The sequence below is a fragment of the Hipposideros armiger genome, unplaced genomic scaffold (assembly GCF_001890085.2).
Source record: "Hipposideros armiger isolate ML-2016 unplaced genomic scaffold, ASM189008v1 scaffold_1060, whole genome shotgun sequence".
NCBI classification, from domain to species: Eukaryota; Metazoa; Chordata; class Mammalia; order Chiroptera; family Hipposideridae; genus Hipposideros; species Hipposideros armiger.
The window spans coordinates 42557-64101 of record NW_017732410.1 but is presented as its reverse complement, the minus strand read 5'-3'; the positions used below and the strand labels follow the sequence as shown (position 1 = coordinate 64101).

At 37.6% G+C, this 21545-nt stretch overlaps 1 protein-coding gene across 5 annotated transcripts in view; it reads left to right on the top strand.

Moving 5' to 3' along the window:
* Positions 1-248: 248 nt before the first annotated feature.
* WDR26 (WD repeat domain 26) overlaps positions 249-21545 on the top strand; it is a 39909-nt gene continuing 18612 nt past the window's right edge. The window contains exons 1-8 of one of the 5 annotated variants that reach the window (XM_019631998.1): positions 249-428; positions 636-968; positions 2825-2924; positions 3025-3081; positions 8624-8760; positions 12049-12146; positions 13257-13413; positions 18185-18323. In XM_019631998.1, coding sequence (XP_019487543.1) covers positions 337-428; positions 636-968; positions 2825-2924; positions 3025-3081; positions 8624-8760; positions 12049-12146; positions 13257-13413; positions 18185-18323 — 1113 coding nt within the window. In that variant the 5' untranslated portion in view covers positions 249-336. Of the gene's footprint in view, positions 429-546; positions 969-2824; positions 2925-3024; positions 3130-8623; positions 8761-12048; positions 12147-13256; positions 13414-18184; positions 18324-21545 lie in introns of those variants that run through there. The other 4 variants (XM_019631999.1, XM_019631995.1, XM_019632000.1 and 1 more) reach the window with 4 other exon arrangements.

Below are 21545 nucleotides of genomic sequence, written 5' to 3'. Positions count from 1 at the left end.
GCCTCGCCCCCACCCCGGCTTCCCACCACGGCCTCTCTCGGCGAGGAAACTCTGGCCTCCGCTTCCTCCTCCTCCGACTCGGACACCGGCGGAGCCTCCCCGCCCCCGCGGAAGAAACCCCGAGCCTCGGCGGCGGAGGGAGCAGGAGAGCCCGGGGCTTCGGCAGGCAGAGCAGGCCTCTCCCCTCCGTCCTCGTCGTCCTCGTCCTCGTCGTCGTCGTCGTCCTCCTCCTCCTCCGTGGTGGTAGTGGTGGGACTCCCCCCGGCTGCTGCCCCTTCCGCCGCCGCCGCCGTCCCCCACCGAAGTAGCGGCCACAGCCTGGTCAGCGGTAGCATCATGCAGGCCAACGGGGCAGGAGGAGGAGGAGGCGGCGGCGGCGGCGGCGGCGGAGGAGGAGGAGGAGGCGGCGGCGGGGGCCAGGGACAGACCCAGGAACTCGCCTGCCTGTCGGCCCAGAACGGGGAGTCGTCCCCATCGGCGGGGGACCTGGCCCACGCCAATGGGCTCCTGCCTTCCGCCCCCTCCGCCGCCAGCAACAATAGCATCATGCAGGCCAACGGGGCAGGAGGAGGAGGAGGCGGCGGCGGCGGCGGCGGAGGAGGAGGAGGAGGAGGCGGCGGGGGCCAGGGACAGACCCAGGAACTCGCCTGCCTGTCGGCCCAGAACGGGGAGTCGTCCCCATCGTCGTCGTCGTCCGCGGGGGACCTGGCCCACGCCAATGGGCTCCTGCCTTCCGCCCCCTCCGCCGCCAGCAACAATAGCAACAGCCTGAATGTCAATAACGGGGTCCCCGGCGGGGCCGCCGCCTCCGCCACCGCCGCCGCCGCCGCCTCGGCCGCCGCCGCCGCCGCCTCTTCCTTGGCCACCCCAGAACTGGGCAGCAGCCTCAAGAAGAAGAAGCGGCTCTCCCAGTCGGATGAGGACGTCATTAGGCTAATAGGACAGCACTTGAATGGCTTAGGGCTCAAGTAAGTATCCTCTGCAGGCAGCTGGTGTGGACCGACCGAGGGACGGAGGCTGCAGCGGGGAGGGGGGCTGCCAAGGGCTCCATCAAAGAGAATGACTGCTGGGCACGCAGGGCCCGGGACACAGGAGGACGCAGCTCAGACTGGCCGACCCCGCAGGAGGAGCTGACCGAAGGGGGAATAAGGGAAAATCAGGCAGTCTGACGAATTAGGAGAGCAGACAGGGTGGGAGAGACGGGGTGGTGGAAGCCAAAAGATCGCCCCCTCCCCAACACACCTTCAGAGCTTAATTGTCTGTCAATAAAGACAGATGCGGGAGTGTGTCTCTGTATGTGTTGGGGGAGGGGTGGATTCGAGCTGGGTGGAAATAATGAACCTTGGAGGATTTGTTTTTCAAGTATATCTCAGAGGCATCTTTGTGGGACACCTCCCCACCCCCCAGCCATGACCGACAACCCAGGCAAACTACCCATCAGCAAAGACAATCACCTACAAGTGTTTATGGGAGCTGAGGGGCTGGGATCATTGGGAAGGGGGTTGTGGAATAAATCTGATAGGCATAATGAAGTAGGATACCACGTTGCTGTCATTTAAAGGCCCCTCTGTGTGTGCAAGAGGCCTACCACTAACTGGGCTGAAATCCCAATTTCATACCAAGAATATGATTGCCTCTGAAAAAGGGACATCTGATCTGGTGAATCATTTATTTTCCAGTGCAATGTAGGTGGCCTTGTGTACCTAAAATAGGGTGAAGGTAGACAACGACCTTGGCCCCACACCACTGTTTGGTATACACACAAAGAAAAGCTAAGGAGGTGGAAGGTAGGATTGCTGGGAGTGCCTTGGAGGCTGATGGAGAAGCAGAACCAGAAGCAGACTAAGGGGGATAACATGGAACAGTGTCCTAGCTTCACAGCATAGATGAAAATAAGCTCCTGGGCTAGCTAACGTGTAGTTTCGGATTTACAGATTTCTCCTGGGGAGACGGTGGGGAGAGCACTTTTTAAAAGCGACATAAATATTTTGATTCTCAGGTGATTGCACTGTGTAACTGAAATAAATGGGGCTGAATAAGAAAGCAGTGAAATATAAACAAGTATGTAAGACTGATAAAGGAAGATTCTTAGATATCAAAATATCTGATGGGAGAAACCACATTTGATGAAGCTTTAAGCTCTCAGAGAAATATATCATAGGAAGATTTATCTTTTTTTGCCAAGGATTCGTATGAAAACAGGTTTCGTAAATGCTAACAACATATTACTGAGACAAGAAGCAAGCTGACAGCAGCAGGACGAAATAACTCGTGACTGTTTGGAACCTACACCATAGTAAATTTGCTATTTTTAGTAGAGAGAGAAAGGGAATGATTTTTGATGCTGGATTTATTTTAATTTTAAAGACTGACCTAGTAGAATTTCTATGCAAACATAATAGCTGGATATAAGGTTCTTCCCTAACAGGTCATCTCTTATCACCTTGTATGGAATTAACAGTTTTTGTCTTTCAAAATGTAACATGGTTAGTGTGTAGATCCTGGTTTTTCATTTATTTAACCCGTTGGTAACAAGTTTTTAGAAATTTTATACTTCATTAAACCTCTGAGGCATTAAATGGCAAAAGTGGGAAGAACTTATTTTGATTGTAGTTTCAAGAAGGTTTTTCACTTGATATAAAGGAAAGTGGCAGTTTAAAAATCAAGTTTGTGTAGCCAAGCACATTGCAGCTATTTATTTCTTCTTTCTTCATCATGAGGTTAGCTTAAAAACTTTGGCAACTGTTTTCATAGGCATTAGTTTATTTGGAAGAGTAAACCCTAAAGTTGGTCAGGTCTTTTTTACACTGTATCTCTCCTGCAGCCAGACTGTTGATCTCCTCATGCAAGAGTCAGGATGTCGTTTAGAACATCCTTCTGCTACCAAATTCCGAAATCATGTCATGGAAGGAGACTGGGATAAGGTAAAGTAGGGCATATAGAGCTGTGTGACTGCTGCTAAAATTATATGTTTGATGTGCATTTTGTGACATTTCTGTTTTTCTCTTATACCAATTTTTACAGGCAGAAAATGACCTGAATGAACTAAAGCCTTTAGTGCATTCTCCTCATGCTATTGTGGTAAGAGGCGCACTTGAAATCTCTCAAACGTTGTTGGGAATAATTGTGGTAAATACACTTTTGTTCTTAGTTTCACATTTATGCTTATTTTAGTAGGTTATTGATAACTCTAGGCTTCGGCCTCTTATAAAAGATAAGACCTAAGAATAATTAAATTTCATATAATTAGATTTGTAAATTAGGATGAGTGTTTATGCTTTAAAGTTTGAGTTCTGCATTTTTAAAAACCACGTTTAGTAAGTACGTTATTTGAACCTAGTTTATAAATTAAGCTTCTATAAAACTATATTGAAAGATCATGCTTTCAGTGCTATTAATAGGAATTTTATATTTATAGCGTCAAGGATAAATTATCTTTTATATTATTTAAAATATTGAATGTGCTGGTAAACAATGTGTTTGCGTGTGTGGATATCAGTATAGCCTTTAGCTGATACTTTATTATTTTTTTAAATCTTTGGAAATTTTAATTATAGTTAATTCAAACCAGTTCCATTGGTGTGCTCACCATTTTTCATTCTTGGATTCCAGTTGTGTGAATTGACAGTGTCAAAGTTTGTGTAATATGTATCACGCTGGTAGAGGGTCTGTATGTAAATTTGACCATTGGGCTCTGCTTACTGGCCTTATTTCCCCAACAAGATCTATTTAGTAGTTTACCTGTTAGTCTCTTTCATAAACCTTGATGAATCTTTTATACTGGTAGGCTTTAATTCTTCAGTAGATGTTGGTGAGGGAGAGGAGGGGATAAGTTTTTTTCTAAGTGCTTGTGATTGGAAACCATGAAGAATCAGCTGCTGGCTGCTGGCTACTGGCTTTTTAACTTCTAGCTGATTCATTTGTTGTCAAAAGCAGTTTCCTGTCTGGTGGGGGAGGGAAAGAGGGTGAAAAGGAAGTGAAGTAGGGAAACCAGCTGTTTGTTAAATATTAGTAAATGAGTGTTACTTTTTGATTTTTTTTTAATTGGGTCAAACATTAATCTTTTTTTCTTTGTCTATACAACTAATAGAGCCTCCTGGTTTTGCTTTTTGGGTTTTATTTTGTTTTGTTTTAATTTTAATTACAAAAGAGTTTTCAAATTCTTAATGTAATTTTATACAATGATATAATCCTAGAGAATGGGCTTCAGGTGAATTAAAGGTGCAAATAAGCATGGACAAGTATGGATTCATTGATGATCTAGTGTATTATCTTTTTGCATTTAGTAAATACTTAAAAATACTGAAATTTTTTAAGTTACTGTTGAATCAGATGATTGATAATAAATTAACTCATGGAATAATCAATTCCACAGTAAATTTTAAAAATGAAAATACAGACGTTAAACATCTGTTCAAATGGATTACAAATTTTCCAGTGACTAAATTTTTCCCAGTCAGTGTGGATAGTGTTTAAAAAAACCTAAACACACCTCAGTGTATTTTAATTGGGCAGTTTTTCATAAATTGTTAGCTCTGACAGAATGAAAGGTGACCCTAAAATAAAGACAATTAAATGGCCCAAATAAGAATTGGGGTTTTTTCCCATTGGACAAGTTAGCACTGCTTTTGTGGTAATAGGAAAGAACTTGAAAGGACTATTTTAAAATAAGGGTGTGATTTCTTAAAGAACTGTTTTCCTTTTTTAAACTTAACCCAAATTATATCTGTAATTTAGTAGTAAAAATTTGAATAGGCTCACTTCCTCTTTTTTCTTAATTTGTTTATGGTAATTTGAGACTTCTGTATTGGATTTAGATTATATCTCATTAGAAACTGGCATTAGAAGCAACATGTAAACTGAAGAAAGGTAGTTGTAGATAATAAGGAGCAATCCTTTCTTTTTGCAGCCTGTTCAGTCTATAGAACATTCTAGGATCTAATAAAAGATGAAGATTAAATCTCTGGCTGAGCCTCACACCATCAAACTGTTTAGGTATTTATACAAAGAAAGGGGTTCCAATTTTATCTCACTTTAAGCATTGATGAATCAATTGCTTTTAAAGATTCAGTTCAGCATTTTTTCACCTTTCTAATTGTGTTTAGATTTACTCTCCCCCACTTCATCTCCAAAAGATAATCTAATGTAAGCATAAATTTGTAATAATACCTTAGAAGACAACTATTTAGGTTTTTTTTTAGCATAATTATTTTAAGTGTATGCCCAAACAAGTTTGATGACTTAGTCTAGACTAAAATTGTATTTTACTTTTTAAACCTGAATGTTTTTATTGACCCAATCCACTTTCCCTGTGTGCCGCCCCCTCCCTCCCTCCCCTTTTCAAAAATGGTTTCCAGTCAAGTGATACTAGAAATAGTAGAATTTGGTCTGGATTTTCTGGAAGCTGAGCTCATGAATCAACATTTTTTTAGTTTGGGTTCAAGTATGCTTAGCCATGTCTAGGGAACTTGGGTGCGTATTTGAGATCAATAATGCAGAAAACTTACATGTGTCTAAAAAATGTTTGATTTTGTTTTTTCAATAGAAATATGCTTAATGAAAGTGTTCAAATATTAACTTGATATACAAAAAATAACTAGTATATTTTAAAGTCAAATAGGAAGGAGTTTTGAGAGCCATGGTTTAAATATAATTCATTTCCCCCTTCCTCTGAGTCATGATTTGATTGCTACAACTTGGTTATAACCTTATTCAGAACCAGTACTAAGTTAGCTAGGAGGCTGTCCTCGATAACCAGAATTTTCTGTGTATTGTAACTTCTGAGTTTTTCTTAAACACTGAGCTCAATGTAATTATGTTGGGAGGAAAGGATGAAACAGTCCAAATATTGGGTAGGATAGGAGGCAACAGCTGGGTATTTATCATGTGAATGTAAGCTTTTTCAAGCTTTTCTAGTCACCAATTTCAAGTTTCTATTAGATAGTAAAAGAGAGAAGAAACACTGCTATGCCCAAAGATGTTGCAAAATTATGAGTCCAGAAATAATCTAAAAAATGAAGAGTTGGGGAAAGACAGAAAGGAGAATGTCTCTTCAGAAGGAAAAAAAATCTTCATTTAGGAAGCTCGTGGTCTTTTTAAAAACAGTTAGAAAAGCCCAGTCCTCACCTCAGCAAACTTCAATTTTGCCTTTTTTTTTTTTTAACTTTTTTAGTAAGTAATTAACATCATTTGTGGAAAGTGTTTTTTTCTTGAATCCGTATTGGCATTTTTGTGCCTTAAATTTTAGGAAGTAAAATACCGTTTTACTCTCCATCCTTATATGTATCAAATACTTGAACTGATTTTAAGGAGAATAAAATTTTCTTTCTCAACCAAATCTCTTAGCTGTGCTTGGCCAGCAGCATGGTGGCTGCCATAAACACCATCAAGATTTGATATCTGTTTGAGGATATTCTTTGTCTTCATCTGGACAAAATGACTCATAGAGAAATGTTCTTGCACTGCTTTTATAGCGTCCCCTGAATACAGAAAAACGTGTTTATATTGGCTCCTCTCAAAGTTTTACTCTGCCTTCCTCCTCTCTCCTGCCCTGCCTCTGCCCATAGAAAGAGAATAACATGTTCTAGCAGGATCTTGGTGGGAAAATAGCCCTTGGGACACTGTCCCTACACACACTGGAATGGGGAAGGGGGTGTGCATAGGACATAATGATTGATACCCAATAAATAAATAAATAAATAAATAAAGATTCACCCTGATTTAAAAAAAATTCTCCCAAATTCCAAATTGCTAAGGAAATTTAGTGAAAAAAAAAATGCATTCTAACCAGCTCCATGTGGTATTTAAATGAAAAAATTCTGCAACTAAGTATGATCCTTAAGTTTGAATCAAGAACACTAAGTGAAATGAAACTTCTAACAGTATATAGATAAATGGAAAATATGAGTTCTTCATTTTATAAAGAATTGAAGTTTTTATTTTAGAAGATAAAATGGTGAGAATATCCAGAATTAACTTCATATATAAAACACTTTGATTCTTAGATTGTTTTGTGTTAGTTTTTTGTTTTTAGTTTTTGATGGACTTCAAAGTATTTTTTATTTCACATATAAAAGTAAACTTAAGGTTACATTACATGTACAGCAACATACTTTTTAGGGCATCTTGGTAACTAATCTATTTCTGAAACATTCATTTAGTCAGTCTAACTTTATGTGTAAAATTTGGTAACTGTAATTTTCCTGGAGTTATAGGAGCTTAGTTCATAGTTTGAATTTTTTTCTGTTGTTCTTTAGCTATATAGGTTTAAGATTGGGTTATTACCAAACATAAGCAGTGAATCTTATAAAAGATGTATTTAAATTTACGCCTAATTTATATGAAAGGGTTTGTTTTTGTTTTTCTCTAGAAACCATTTTTATAAGCTTGTAGGTTGTGCCTTTCTTCTAAGTACTCTCTAATAGAAAGTCTTTTAGAGTAAGATTTTTTGATTCCATAAATAGAATTATTTGTTAATTCTATAAATAATTTCTCCACACCATTTTTTGAGAGCAGTATATTTTCAATGTTTTTAAAGCAAGCATTAATATTTTTAAAGTGGTTTTGAGATATTTGCCACTATATTTCTTGGAGTCTCTAAATATAACTTTTCTACCTACATCAGTTGACTTGCTCAAACACCACAAGTAGCAGAGTACCTCCAAGTAGCGGTCCTTAATTAGATTTAAGGTTTAAAGGAAATTCTAAGCTTGATACTCATAAATACCTATTCTCTAGCAAAAAGCTGCTAAGGTTATGATGGCCACTTTCAAGTTAAAAATAAAATAGAATAAAAGAACATTCAAATGTATTAAAGCCAAACATATTTCAGAAAAAAAGAAACAAAACGAAACATGAAAGTGCTTCACAATTAGCTGGAAACGATTTGTCCTTTGGTGGGAAAGTGCTGATAATAATTGTCTGTGCTTCATCGTTAAATACATCCGTGATCAGATTGCTACCAGTCCCCAGACACAAATACTGAGTGTTTTTAAAGACCTTGGAATTCAGCTTTCTATTGTAGGCATCTTTTTATTGCCTTCTAGTGAGAGTGAGTCCATCAAGCTTAGGCTTGTCCACTTTGGTCACAGGACACTCGGTGCTTTGCACCCCAACCTCTAGTTCATTTGCTGGACAGCTCTTCTTATTTTCAATAAGCCAACATTGACACTGCAATATCTACCCACTGCAATATTTTTCAAAACCTGTTGTATAAAACCCCCCAGTGCCCTGTTATTAAAAAGTCAGACTTTTAAAAAAAGCAAATTTAGAATACTTGGAATAGCTCTAAATTTTCATACAAGATACGGTATAAAATTCTAGGTGAATGTGTTATGGGCAGAATTTATTTTTTTCCTGTTTTGATGCCTTAGTCGTTAATGATCTTATCTAATTTGAGACTATTTGTTCAAAGCAGTTTTATTAAGACGTGGAATTGAGCAAAGTCACATTTAATCTACTGTGACTCTATTAAACCAAAATATTTTGAGTCATATTAAAGCTTTATAAAAAGTTATTGTCAAAGGGCGTAGTAGAATGGTTTCTACTGTTCTGTTTAGGCACAAACATTTTCTGAACCTTCCATCAACTTTTTTCCCCTGACTGCTGCTTTCTGTCATGTCAGAGGATGAAGTTTTTGCTGCTGCAGCAGAAGTACCTGGAATATCTGGAGGATGGCAAGGTCCTGGAGGCACTTCAGGTTCTACGCTGTGAATTGACGCCACTGAAATACAATACAGAGCGCATTCATGTTCTTAGTGGGTAAGGAAGCCCAGTTCTCAGACTCCAGGCTGATGCAAGGGGTCTCATTTTTATCATGTTTTCATTCCAAAGCTACATTTCTTTAACATTTTTCCAGATCTAAACATTGCTAAATTCCTAGGTAATATTTGTCTGGATAGATACACTCGTGTGTACAAACTGTTTTTTATCATCCTAGGAAACTTTTTATATTAGAATAGAGAGAGATCGAAGTGGGTGAAAGGAAGAAGAAATATGTATTGCCACTGAAAGGTCATTTCATAATCTTTAAAAACCCTATGGCAGAATCTTCTATAAAAACAATAAGCAATGAAGTTTCCAGTATTGATGCATACAAACTTTTTTTTAAATGTATACTTACCACGTACCAAGCCCTTGCTAAGCATTTAATAGACACACTATCATTTTATTTTCATATCAGTCCTTTAAAAGTCTTAGTGCCCAGAGGCTTGGTTCTGGGCCTCCCCTCTGTCCTGTCTACATACTCGCTGGTTATCTCGCTCCACCATGCCTTCACATACCAGCTGTACGCCAGTGGCTCTCATCCGAACTCCCAGTGTATTTATCTAGTAGCCTGCTGGACAGTCTCCATTTGGATGTCTAATTGGTGCTTTAGAGTTACATGCTCAAAACAAAATTCTTGATTCCACCTGTCCCTCCACCTACCCCCCACCCCCAACACCACCCCCCACAGACCTGTTCCTCCTCTAGTTTTCCTCATCTCAGGTAACGGTAAGACCTTTATCCACTCGTTCAGACAAAAAACTTAAGACTCATCCTTGCGTTTTAAAAAACTTTTTAACTTTGACATGTATTGGCCTAACTTCAAAACATCCCAGATTTTGTCCGTGTCTCTCCATCACTACAATTTCTACCCTAGTTCAGCCATAAATACTTCTCCCTCCCTTAACAGTGCATATTTCACACAGCAGCCACAGAAGTACATAAGTAAAACCATGATTAACTTATTTCTCTCCCTTTCTTTAAACTTTCCACTGGCTTTCCTAGCTCACTTAAAACCCAAAATCTCTGCTCAAGCCCACAGGTCCCTGATCCTTTCCCTTATTTATTATTGTCTAGTGACACTAATGTTAGGGCATTTGTGCTGCCTGTCCCCTGTATGTTAAATATTCTTCCCCGAAGCTGGCTACTAGTTGCTCAGGTCCCAGCCTAAATGTCCTCTCCTGAGAACACCCACTAGGCATTCTGTCACATCACTCCGTTTTTAACTTTTTCTTTATAGCATTTGTCACTATATGATAGGGCCCCAGCGTCTAGAACAATATCTGACACATAATGAGTTTTCAAATACAAAAGACTAGGCCCAAAGAGGTATACAGTTCATTTTAGGGTTTTTGTAGATAAGGAAACTGCACTTCAGAGAAGTGAAGTATGCAGTTGAAGATATAGCTGATAAATCAGAGAGCAAAACCTGGTTTCACTGATTCCAAAGGCATTGGTCTTTACACACCATATCTTGAAATACTAAATTCTGCTGGATATTTTAATACCATACCTGACAAATTACCTTATTCTGATTACCTCTTTCATAAGGTATCTGATTTCTGTATCACTTAAATATCATTCACATGATGAATTTTTCTCTGCTCTGGTAACAGCACATACAATTTAATCATGTAGTTTTTATTCCATACTGAACTTCATCAAGTTTATCCCTTGAATATTTCTCATAAGGAGATGTTCGAGAGATGACAAAATGTGGAATTGGCATTAGAACCCAGGGTTTCTTCCTTTTGGTCCAGTGTTTTCAGTTACACCATGTGACTTGCCATAAATAAACATTCATTTAAAACTTTAAGGTATAATGTGTATTATCAAAGGCAATTGTAGGTTACTTTTGTGAAACTGAAAAAGTGAACAACTTTCCACAAAATTATTGATAATAAATTTTAGTCCCAAAAACTTATTTTAGAAGCCAAATTTTTGCAATATCCAGTTTATTATAGGGTGTTTTAAGTCTAATTACTCATACTGATTTTTTTAAAAAAGTAATTTTCATCAGCTAAGACACTTTGTATACAAATAGCAAGAGGGAGGGCCGGCTGAGTGGCTCAGTTGGTTAAGAGCTCGCTCAAGAGTTTGAGCTCTGAGCAACAGCGGTTCGAGTCAGCCCGAGCTGAGCAGCCGTGAGCTGCCAACAGGTGGCGGGATGGCTCAGCTAAAAAAAAAAAAACAAAAACAAATAGCAAGAGGGCAAGTAGTTCTGCTGTTGAATAAGAGGCTGTTAAATGATGTAGATGCTAAATGCAATGTGCTTGATGCAGTTAAGAAAGTCAGGTTAACTGAGAGGTTTCTGATACTGACATTATCATTTGTTAAGCTCTTTGTGTATACCAGGTAGTGACCAGGGACTTCATATATCCATCTTATTTAATCCTCACTACCCTGTTTATTACCCTTTTTACAAGTGAGAACAACAGATTGGTCTGGGAGTACCAGACAAAATAGGAGGAGAATTACTTGCCAAGTCTAATCTTCATGTTTCAATAATGCTTTCACTTCTTTTGCTTTTAAACCCCGTTCTGTGAAGAGCCAGAACCAGGTCAGGGTCACACTTCCAGTAGGGGGCCCTCATGTATTCTCCAGAATCCATGAACTTGAGCGTTTATGCCTCCTTCTCCACATATAGTGGGTAATCAAACAGTTCCCAAATTTTCTGCCTTGGGATCACAATATCTATCACAGGATGACACAGGATGGTTATCTAGTTATACCATTTCTTGAGTGACATTTGTGGTAAACTCTTAACAACAGTATGTGTTTTTGTTTAATTAGTATAAATATCTTTGAAGGTTTTTCTGAGTTTTGTTTTACTATTCAGAAGCAGTTAAGTTAGCATAGTAGTTAAGAGCAAGTTCTACAGCTAGAATGCCTGGGTTCATATTCCTACTTTGCCTCTTAACTAAGGCAAAGCCAGTTACTTAAGCTTTCTGTGAAATGAAGTAACAGATGTTGACTGCTTAGAACAGCACTTAGCACGCAGTATGGGCTGTATATTGATAATGATATAGACAGTAAATATAAGAATATATTCTATGAAGAGATAACATATAATAATACATATTTAGCCCTTCCTGTTGTGTTACATTTTAGTAATTATATCCAGGTGCCTGGTTGTATTAATGAATTGGGTCCACTCTAGAAATTTCTTCTTGATCCGTATTCCTTAGTGAGAGCTAGATATGCCAAGTATGATCAGTATTTTTCAGTTATGTTTAATCAGAGAAAAGGGTTTGATATTTGGTTCTTTCTCTGTCATGTTTTTAGGTATCTGATGTGTAGCCATGCAGAAGACCTACGTGCAAAAGCAGAATGGGAAGGCAAAGGAACAGCTTCCCGCTCCAAACTATTAGACAAACTTCAGAGTGAGTCTTAATTTGGGGGTTTCTGTGTTTTCTTTTGGATTAGATATTATGAATCAATTAGGAAGACTTGTGTCTAGACATACTCTTATTGCATGGTTATTTAGGAGTGGGAAAATCCATTAAGAGACCCAGAGGTTAAACCAGAGGTTTTCAAACTCTGCCGTGGAATCTTAAGATGCGAGCCTCAGAAGTCAGGGACAGGCTGCTGGTCCCAGAGCAGTTCTCCTTTCCTTGGTTTTGTGTAGTGATGCTCCCCTTAAGATTTTGTTTGGGGGGGAAAGTGCTGTGAGTACAGAAAAAATATGTAAACCACAGCTTTAAATCACGAGTGTTTTAAATATTTTGTTGATTTCAGTAGTAAGCCCCAGATTTCTTAGATAAATTGTTTTACTGTTCCCCCAAATATGTTCTGTAATTACCAAATTAGAGCAGGGGTTTCGTTTTTGCCACATCTTTATATACAAGATCGTCTTTCCCTGTCTGGTTAAATCATATTACTCTTTATGCTTCATGTTTTCATGTTGAAGTCGGAATGGATGGAGATCCTAAGACTTAGAAAAGCCTGTGGTTGGGAGAGGGATAAGACATTAAAGGATTGGAATAGATTGGTATCAGTATCAAAGCACCAGTTATGCCCTGACTTTTCACAGCATTCTTGGCTTCAGAAGCAATTTGGTGGGGCCTGGAATTGGACTTGTCCCAGCATTTTGGCTTGCTCTTTGTTAAGTAGAGGTTTGTCGTATACTTTCAGTGATGCGTCATCTCCCATTCTTACAGTCATTTTTAGATTTTCTTTTCATTGTCACCGCCTTTTTAGTTTTTGGTTTTTTGGCGTGTTTTGTAGGAAATCTACATACAAATAAAGCCCTCCTGTTCAAGTATAGTCCATTCTAGTGGCAACATATCTGTAGCTGCTGACAAACATCTATAAAGCTCACATGTTACATCGCCCAGGGCCACTCTACCTGAGGGACACAGGATTATTAGGGCAGGGGCGAGTGCAGCAGGAGACAAGCAGACACCTGTTTTTTAAATAAATAAAAGTGTATGCTGTTTTGTTTTTTTAATTTTTGTTTTTATTTCTCTTTTTAAAAATATCTTTTATTAAAGCCTATTTACCACCATCAGTGATGCTTCCCCCACGGCGTTTACAGACTCTCCTGCGGCAGGCGGTGGAACTACAAAGGGATCGGTGCCTATATCACAATACCAAACTTGATAATAATCTGGACTCTGTGTCTCTGCTTATAGATCATGTTTGTAGTAGGTAAGAGGAAACTTCTTAAATTCTGAAGTAGGCTAACATTTTATAGGCTCAACTTGAACTTTATTAAAATGTTTTCTTTAAGAGTTTTATCCTGTAGCTCTAGAATAATTCATGTCTGATTTAGCGTTTGCTCACAACTAAAGCTAGAACTATTGAAGTTGAAAATTTAAAGAAATGTGTATATGTTTATGTGGTAAAACCACTCGGAGTGCATTAAAGTTGGAAAACCTATTTTTCCTTTTCTGTCTATGAGTTTGATTGGTCCTTTTCTGTATCTGGCCATTTTTTAAGGACTTGTCAGTGTTATTGTGTGGGAATGCTAGCAATCCAAGTGATTGCTGTCCTTGGATGCCAGAGGTCCCTTAGTGACTCTTTCCAAATGTTATGGCTCTTTTAACTATGGCGCAAATTATTTTCTGCCCATAAAAATCATGGAAATTCTTTTTTCCTAATGAAAGTTCTGCTTTTTAGTAGGCGATGGCCTCTAAACTAAAATTTGTTAGAATAACAGGAATTAACTTTCTGGTTTGGATTTTGTTTTTATACCTACATGTACATAATTTAACCTGTAAGAATTCAGGCTTCACTTTTGATGTTTTTGGTGTTTTTGAGTAAAAATGTCCCTACTATTTTAATAATCGCCAAAATTATAACAGAGCTTTAATTTTTAAGATACTGAAAAACAAATTGTGAAATCTTTCGAACTCCAGGAAGGAAATGATTTGTGTCTGGTGAACCAAATATGAGCAGCTACAGTACATGTGGTCAGATTCTTTTGCCAAACATCATCAAAGAACTACTGAAAGGAGCATGAATAGGCAAGACAAAAGTTATAAGTGTGAGGGCTTTGGAAAAACGAGGAACTTCTAAATAACCATAAAAATTATATATATGCACTGTGATTTAAGGTAATTTTTTTGGTGAATAAACTACTTTTATATGTAGTTGAGTTCTCACCTCACCCACCCCAACTGCAATAAAAAATAATTATTATTATTTGAGCTATTGGCCTTAAATTACAAGTGTTACTTACCTTCAAGTATTGAGTAGTAATTACTTGCTGCATGTCTTAAAGATCCTAAAAAGAGCGATTAGAGATCCTTTTTCTTTATCTCTTTTTACTCTTTAGCACTGTTCTTTGACACACTTATGAGAATTTTTTAAGTCTTTTCATTTTAATTGAATAGAAGTAGGAGGAGATAATAGATTAAAAGGCTATATGGTTTCATTCTTCATAGCCCATTTAGGAAATTTGAGATCAGTGCGAAAATTAAGGCAGCTGTGAACCCAAATCTTCTTTTGATTCTTGAGTTTATTGCTGGTAGAATTCACTGGAAGGTATTTGTGGTAGACTATTGTTCAAGAGGTGTCATTAGAGTAAGAGGTTGCCTTCCCATTGGGAAGCTAAAATCTAGGAGAATGTGACCTACGTTTTTTTTAAGTGCTTTACTTCTATCAGTACCTTTGAAAGTAAATGATAGAAAGAAAATATGTAGCCTGGCTTTTTCCAACCCTCAGATCAGGAGTCAGGCTCCTATACAACTGTGTAGAAAACACTCCGAAGCTTTATGTAAGAATGAAAGCATTCTTGCTCTTCAGATAATCACTGATTGGAAGGTCTTTATAATATTTTAAAAACAGAACTTTGACTTGATGCTTCTCCTGGTTACCATCCCCTCCCCACCCTCAGCTTTAGAGCCGACTTCTTAAAAGAGTTGCCTACTGTACATTCACAATATCTGTGTCCTCCCTTGTCCTTCACGCTGCAGATTTCTGTAGTATTAGGGCTCATGCAGCCAACAGGATGTCAGAACTGTGGTGGGTATTGGTGAGGAACGTCTTTATTAAATCCATCTGCTACTTTCCAGCCCATGTCTTGACCTTTCCATAGCATTTGACGTTTTTGCCTTGGAACTTTTCCTTTGAGTTCTAAAACGTTCCAGACTCGGCTTTACTCCTGGCTACTCTTTAGGCTCCTCCTTTAGGTTATGCTTACATAGTTCTAATGACTCCTAGGTCTGGGCTAGAGCTACAGAATTAATTCATCTTCAAAGCCTTAGTTAGATCTTGATACAACAATGTGGGTGTTGCTCAAGTACCTTCAGTGCAGCATGTCAAGTACAGAACTTCCCTCTCCCCACTTGTCCCTGCAGTCGGCTTTGCTCTCGAACTCCCTATCTCATTGAAGGGCTACCATCTACTTAGTTTCTCCAAGTCAGAAAACCAGAGTCAGCCTGGACTTTTCACTCTCAAGGTAGATTTTAAAGACACTAAGGAGGGAGGTGTCAGGCATTAATCGATATATAGAATCTTTAGAGTGAGTTGTGCCCTTTATTGCTGAACTAGGAAAATAGAACCTGAATTTGATTTAATACATAATATTTCATACTCATCTAGAGCTCATCAGAAGATAAAGTTGATATTTTTCATGATTTGCTTTACTCACTTTTAGAAACTAGATTTTAGCATTGAAACTAGAAAACTCTATCTTCAGAAGTTACATCTTAGCATTGAAATTAAACACGCACCAGCTTTTTTCTCTCTTCTCTGGAGAATAGAGAAGTGATTATGCTTAAGTGAACTATAATTTTTCTTGAAAACCTGGGGATTTTTTTTTAATGATGTTGTGGGTTTGTTTTGTTTTTTTACCAGCAACTGGATGTTTCCACAGGTAGCTTTATAAATATTAATTTTTTTTAAATATTAATCTTTTAGTAAAGGATTATTACAAAATATTTTAGAAACTTAAAATGTTAAGATTCGGTTTGATTCAAATGTTTAAAATGCTACATTTTATTCAGTTTTATTTGGGAAGGTACTGATATTTTTAATACCATCTAAAATTTTAAATGTATTTGAAATCAAAGACATAAATTGTCACTTGTATATATCTAAAATTAGCCTTTTAATAAACTGGGGGCTGTTAATTAGTCTTTTTAAAAGATTAAGTTTTGATAAAATAATGACAATTTAAATAATACTGCTTTAGTGACATGCAGATACAACTGATTGTCAATATACTGGATGATTTGTATCCTATAATTTTAATTATGAATCAGTGCTTTTTTAAAGGACATTTTGCTACTCTGGTTTTAGATCTGTCTTTTCATTCATGATCAACTTGAGCCATTTGAATTTTTGTGTATTATATGCCTAGATATAAAGTGTTTCTCACTGAATAAATGACATCACTAGCGATCATTACCCATGGGGGTGGGGGGTGGGGGGGGAGTCATTTTTGATATGGAAAGTACTTATTTGATTGAAATTTTTATCCAGCAGTGTCTTAAAATACAATTTAAAAATGATATTTGGAAAGAAAACTGGCCTTGGAGTCAGCCATAGGTTTAAATCCTGGTTTAGTTATTTATCAGTTTATATCTGGTAAGTTATTTGCCTTCTCTGAGCCTCATGAAAATGGGGATGTTACTTCCCTGGTAAAGTAGTTTTGAGAATTAGCAATGCTGCATATTACGTGTGTAGCATGGTGCTTGGCGTCTAGTAAGTGCTTCATGAATGTCAACTAGTGTTATGTTTCAGTTCAGATAGAATAATAGTTTAATGTTAAAGTAATTTATAGTTAAACAGTCTGAAAGTTAAGGCAGCTTCCAGAGAGCCAACTGTTAAGGGAGATTGCCATATGTGCCAGATAAAGTAAAGAATGTTAATTTATTTCTAAATATACATTAATTCTCAGGCTAGTGAATTGACAGCATATATTTTTAAATTATAGATCAGTTGGGGAAAAAATAGGGAAGACAATTTTTCAAGACAGACTTAAGTTTGTCCATTAATGTTTAAATAACTTTTTTTATAATGTAGTGAATGTATAATATAGTGCTGTATTGTCCAAATAGTAGCCACTAATTACATGTGACCATTTAAATGTAAAGTAATTCAAAGTAAAATTAAATTTAAAAGTCAAGTTCCTCAAGTGCACTAGCTGCATTTCATACGCTCAGTAGCCACATACGGCTAGGGCTACCAGGTTGTACAGGTGTATAACAGTTTCATTATCGCAGAAAGCTCTATGAGACAGGGCTGGTGTAGAAACTAGAAAAGGCTAGAATGGTTTTTAAAAGTGAGTGTTCAATGAGAGTAGTCATTCTTAAGATAACTTTTTCCTCTTTAACGTGGTAAAGTTAATCATAGAATATAATATATATAATAACAGTTGCCACTTATGAAGTACTAACTGTCAGACTCGGTCTAAATGCTTTACATTCACCATCTCATGCTTCTGTTTCATCCTTGTATAAAGAATTCTGTAAATACTCTGAGGCTCAGAGGAGTTCAGTGACTTGCCAAAGACATTAAAGCTTGTGCCCCAGACTCGTCTGAATGAAGTGCCTATTCTCTCTGTTATGCCAAGTGGTTTTTATATAAATGAAAATGTACATTATTCCTTCTAAAACAACCTGATGCCAACCAATTTATACAGAAAGGAAGCCCTGGTTATTAATTTTTATTTATAGAGATTGACTTAATTAGACCAAAACATTTTGTGATGGATACTTTACTTCTCTTTTAATCTTGAGAAGGGGGAGAAAAAGAATTGTAAGCTGAAGCAGATTTTAGGTTACTGATTTCTCCTGAGATTGCCTTGACTAATGTTATAATATTTTTTCTTTAACATACCAATGTAAACTTGAGATTCACGAATATATTCATAAAGTTTTTGACCCCCAAAGAAGTTTTATCAGTAACAACCTTTTTCATTATGATTAATCTATTTTGAAAGAATAATTATGTGTGGACTTTTTTGTTCTAGGAGGCAGTTCCCATGTTATACTCAGCAGATACTTACAGAGCATTGTAATGAAGTGTGGTTCTGTAAATTCTCTAACGATGGCACTAAACTAGCAACAGGATCAAAAGATACAACAGTTATCATCTGGCAAGTTGATCCGGTATGTACTCCATTTATGAGTGTTTACATTGCAAAAAGAGGTAATTTTTAATCTAATTGATTGAGTGTATATTTTTAAAATATGCATATATAACTAGTTTTTCCAAGAGCATTTTTTGTCATCTGTCATATCTTACCTCTTTCTATGTTGTCTATATGATATATCTATAGATTAACATTATCAAAATTGTTGAGTGTTATGTGCTAGTGATTGTACTAACTGTGTGTTCAGTGTCTAATTTACCCCTCTGAATAAATCTTTTTTTAAATGAGGAAATTGACATAGAAGTTAACTGCTCAGGGTTTCACAACTAGCAAATAGCAGAGTTAAACTCAAAGCCAGGAACATTTTTACCCCAGAACTATTGTCTCTGCCAATGTATATTTTTGTTAATGCTCGATTTACAGATTAATACAATGTCCATTCTGTCACAAGTTAAAAAAGATTCATTACCATTTGCCTTCTGAAACTCTTCCTTGTCTTGTGTAATTTGTTGAACTTCTGTTAAAACACCGCCCTACTTTTCTCCCCCCACTGATACACATGAAAAGTTGGTATTCTGGATTTAAAATTCTAAGCTCTTTCTAAAGTAAGGTTTACCTTTGTTTCTAACCGGATGACATGCAGATTTGTAGAAATAAGTATTTCCATTTCTTTCAGCCAATTGAACATTTATCAAGCAATCAACAAAATACATGACTCCAGATAGGTTAAGGAGATATATTTGGTTTAAGAGCCCTTCACCTAAAATTGTAAAGTGAATAATCTGATTTTAAAATTTATATTAGAATATAATGTTAGTCCAGGATAAAGCTTGGGACTCTTATGTTGAAAAAAGAGAGAAGGATCCTTAGAAGGAAATATTTTAAAATGAAGAGAATCAAGTTTGAGAGCATATATCAATTCTTGCGTACCTGCACTATACTATGAATGACGAAAGGTAAATAGCTATTCTTTGCCTTAAAGCAGGTATTCTTTACCTTTTTTTTGTGCCATGTACCTCTCTGGCAGCCTGATGACCCTCCCTATGGATGCCTCCTCAGAGTAAATACACAAACCAAAACACATAGGAAGCCCAAGTATGTATTATATATTCATTACTAAGGAAACCCAATTATATTGAATACGGTTATCGAAATAGCACAAGAACAGATACAGTATAATAAAATGTTGCTTTTTTATTAACATATTAAATAACAAATTCTAGCAGCAGATCTAATAACTACCAGAAGTTTGAAGTAGTGATGAGCATAAATAATATTTTGAGATATATGCAATAACTGTAATATGATGTAAAAATATTTGAGATTTTTATGAAAAAAATCACCTAATACTACCTAATATAATATCTAATATAATAACACTAATATGCCTAATATATTACCTTGTTAAGTGCCTGCATTCAAGATTGAAGGAAATACTGGATTTCATAACCCATGGCTCATGAAAATAAAGATGTGTGTTTTTTCCTCCCATTTAAGTTCAAAGATCCCTGCTTCTATCCCTGGTTGACTCCTTGTATATGTCAGGTTAAGAACCCCTGTGAAAGGAATGTAGTTTAGAAAGGGAAATCAAACACTGAAACAAGTATATATATAAATATAAGTATTAATGAAAGCACAAAGGAGCTTCGCCATGCACCTCCTTTGGGCCTTGCTATGCGTAACATGGGAGATGAGAATAGGGCATTCTAGAAAGACAAGGACCTTCCTTTGCCTTCCCTCTACCCCTAATGAAAGAAGAGGATGAGAAGGCAGAGTGGGAAATAAGGCTAGAAAAATAGTTTGGCGTCCAGTCATGGCCTTTGACTATTATTAGTCTAAGAAGTTGTATTTTAATTCAGCAGTTATTTGCAAAATGTCTGAAAAGCAACAATATCAAAACTCTGCTTTATTATGGTTTTTTTTCTAGCAGCAGTGTGTAAGAGTCCCTTTTGTTTAGCAAGTATTTATTGAGTACCTCCTGTGTGACGCCTTTTATCTGGAGAGAGACAGACTGGGCTCATGATAATTTAGGGTAATTGTTCTGTAATGGGTACTACAGGAACACAAAGAGATCCTACTGGAATTGGAAAGCCAGGGAAAGTAAGACAGGTAATTCTTAGGTGAAGGAGTAAATAATTATTTAGGCAAAACTAGTTACAATTGGCCCTTGGGTGAAAGAAAACATGACTGGACATTTGGGCAATCTGGGGGAAGAGATTCTGTAGACTAGAAGGTGAGGATAATGAAGTCAGTAGCAGCCAGATCACGGAGGCTCTTGTATACTTTGCTAAGGAGTTTAGACTTTTATGCGAGTGTTTCCCAGAGTGTTTTTGTCAGAATACTGGTCAGACAGAATGTTAGTAGATGTCACTTGTAAAAGGCTTTTGTATTTGCTCGGGAAATGCAGAGTTAGTGCTTATATTCCAATTTGAGATAAAGTGGGTTTTAGTTTGGTATGATGGTATTTTGTTATGTCAAATACTATTAGAAAAACTTGTAAGAAAATTAGTGATCTTCTTACATATATATTTTGTGTGTCTTTTTTTTTTTAAGATTTTTATTGGGGAATTAAGGAGGGAACATTGTATTTTTCCAGGACCCATCAGCTCCAAGTCAAGTTATTGTCTTTTAATCTTAGTTGTGGAGGGCGCAAGCTCAGCTCTAAGTCCAGTCACCGCTTCAGTCTAGTTTTGGGTGTGGGGCGTAGTTCACCATCCCGTGATGGAGTCAAACCAGCAACCTTGTTGCACACTGAGCCATCCGGACCATTGGCAGATCGTGGCTGCTCTGCTCGAGGTGCTGTGTTCAGTCTTGGGGGTGGGAGGGGCGCGGGTACGGGGGTGGCACGCACAGCCCACCATCCCATATGGGTGTCGAACCCGGCAACCTTGCTGCTAAGAGCACACGCTCTTATGAGCTCAGCAGCAGCTCAGCTTGAGCGCAACTCACTGGCCCATGTGGGAATCAAACCGGCGACCCTGTTGCTTAGAGCTTTCGTTCTTAACCAACTGAGCCACTCGGCCGGCCCCCTTGTGTGTCTATTTTTTAATGGGTCGAAAAAAGAATACATAGAGAACCTTAAGATTTGAGTTCCACTGCCTAGATTCCTCTAACCAGTTTTGTTACCTTTGCCCAAAAACCAAGAATTTTGCCTGTTCCCCCTGTCAAAATCCAAGCAAAATTACATGAATTCCATGAACATGGTATTTCTACTTCGCATAGGTTAGTATAGAGACAC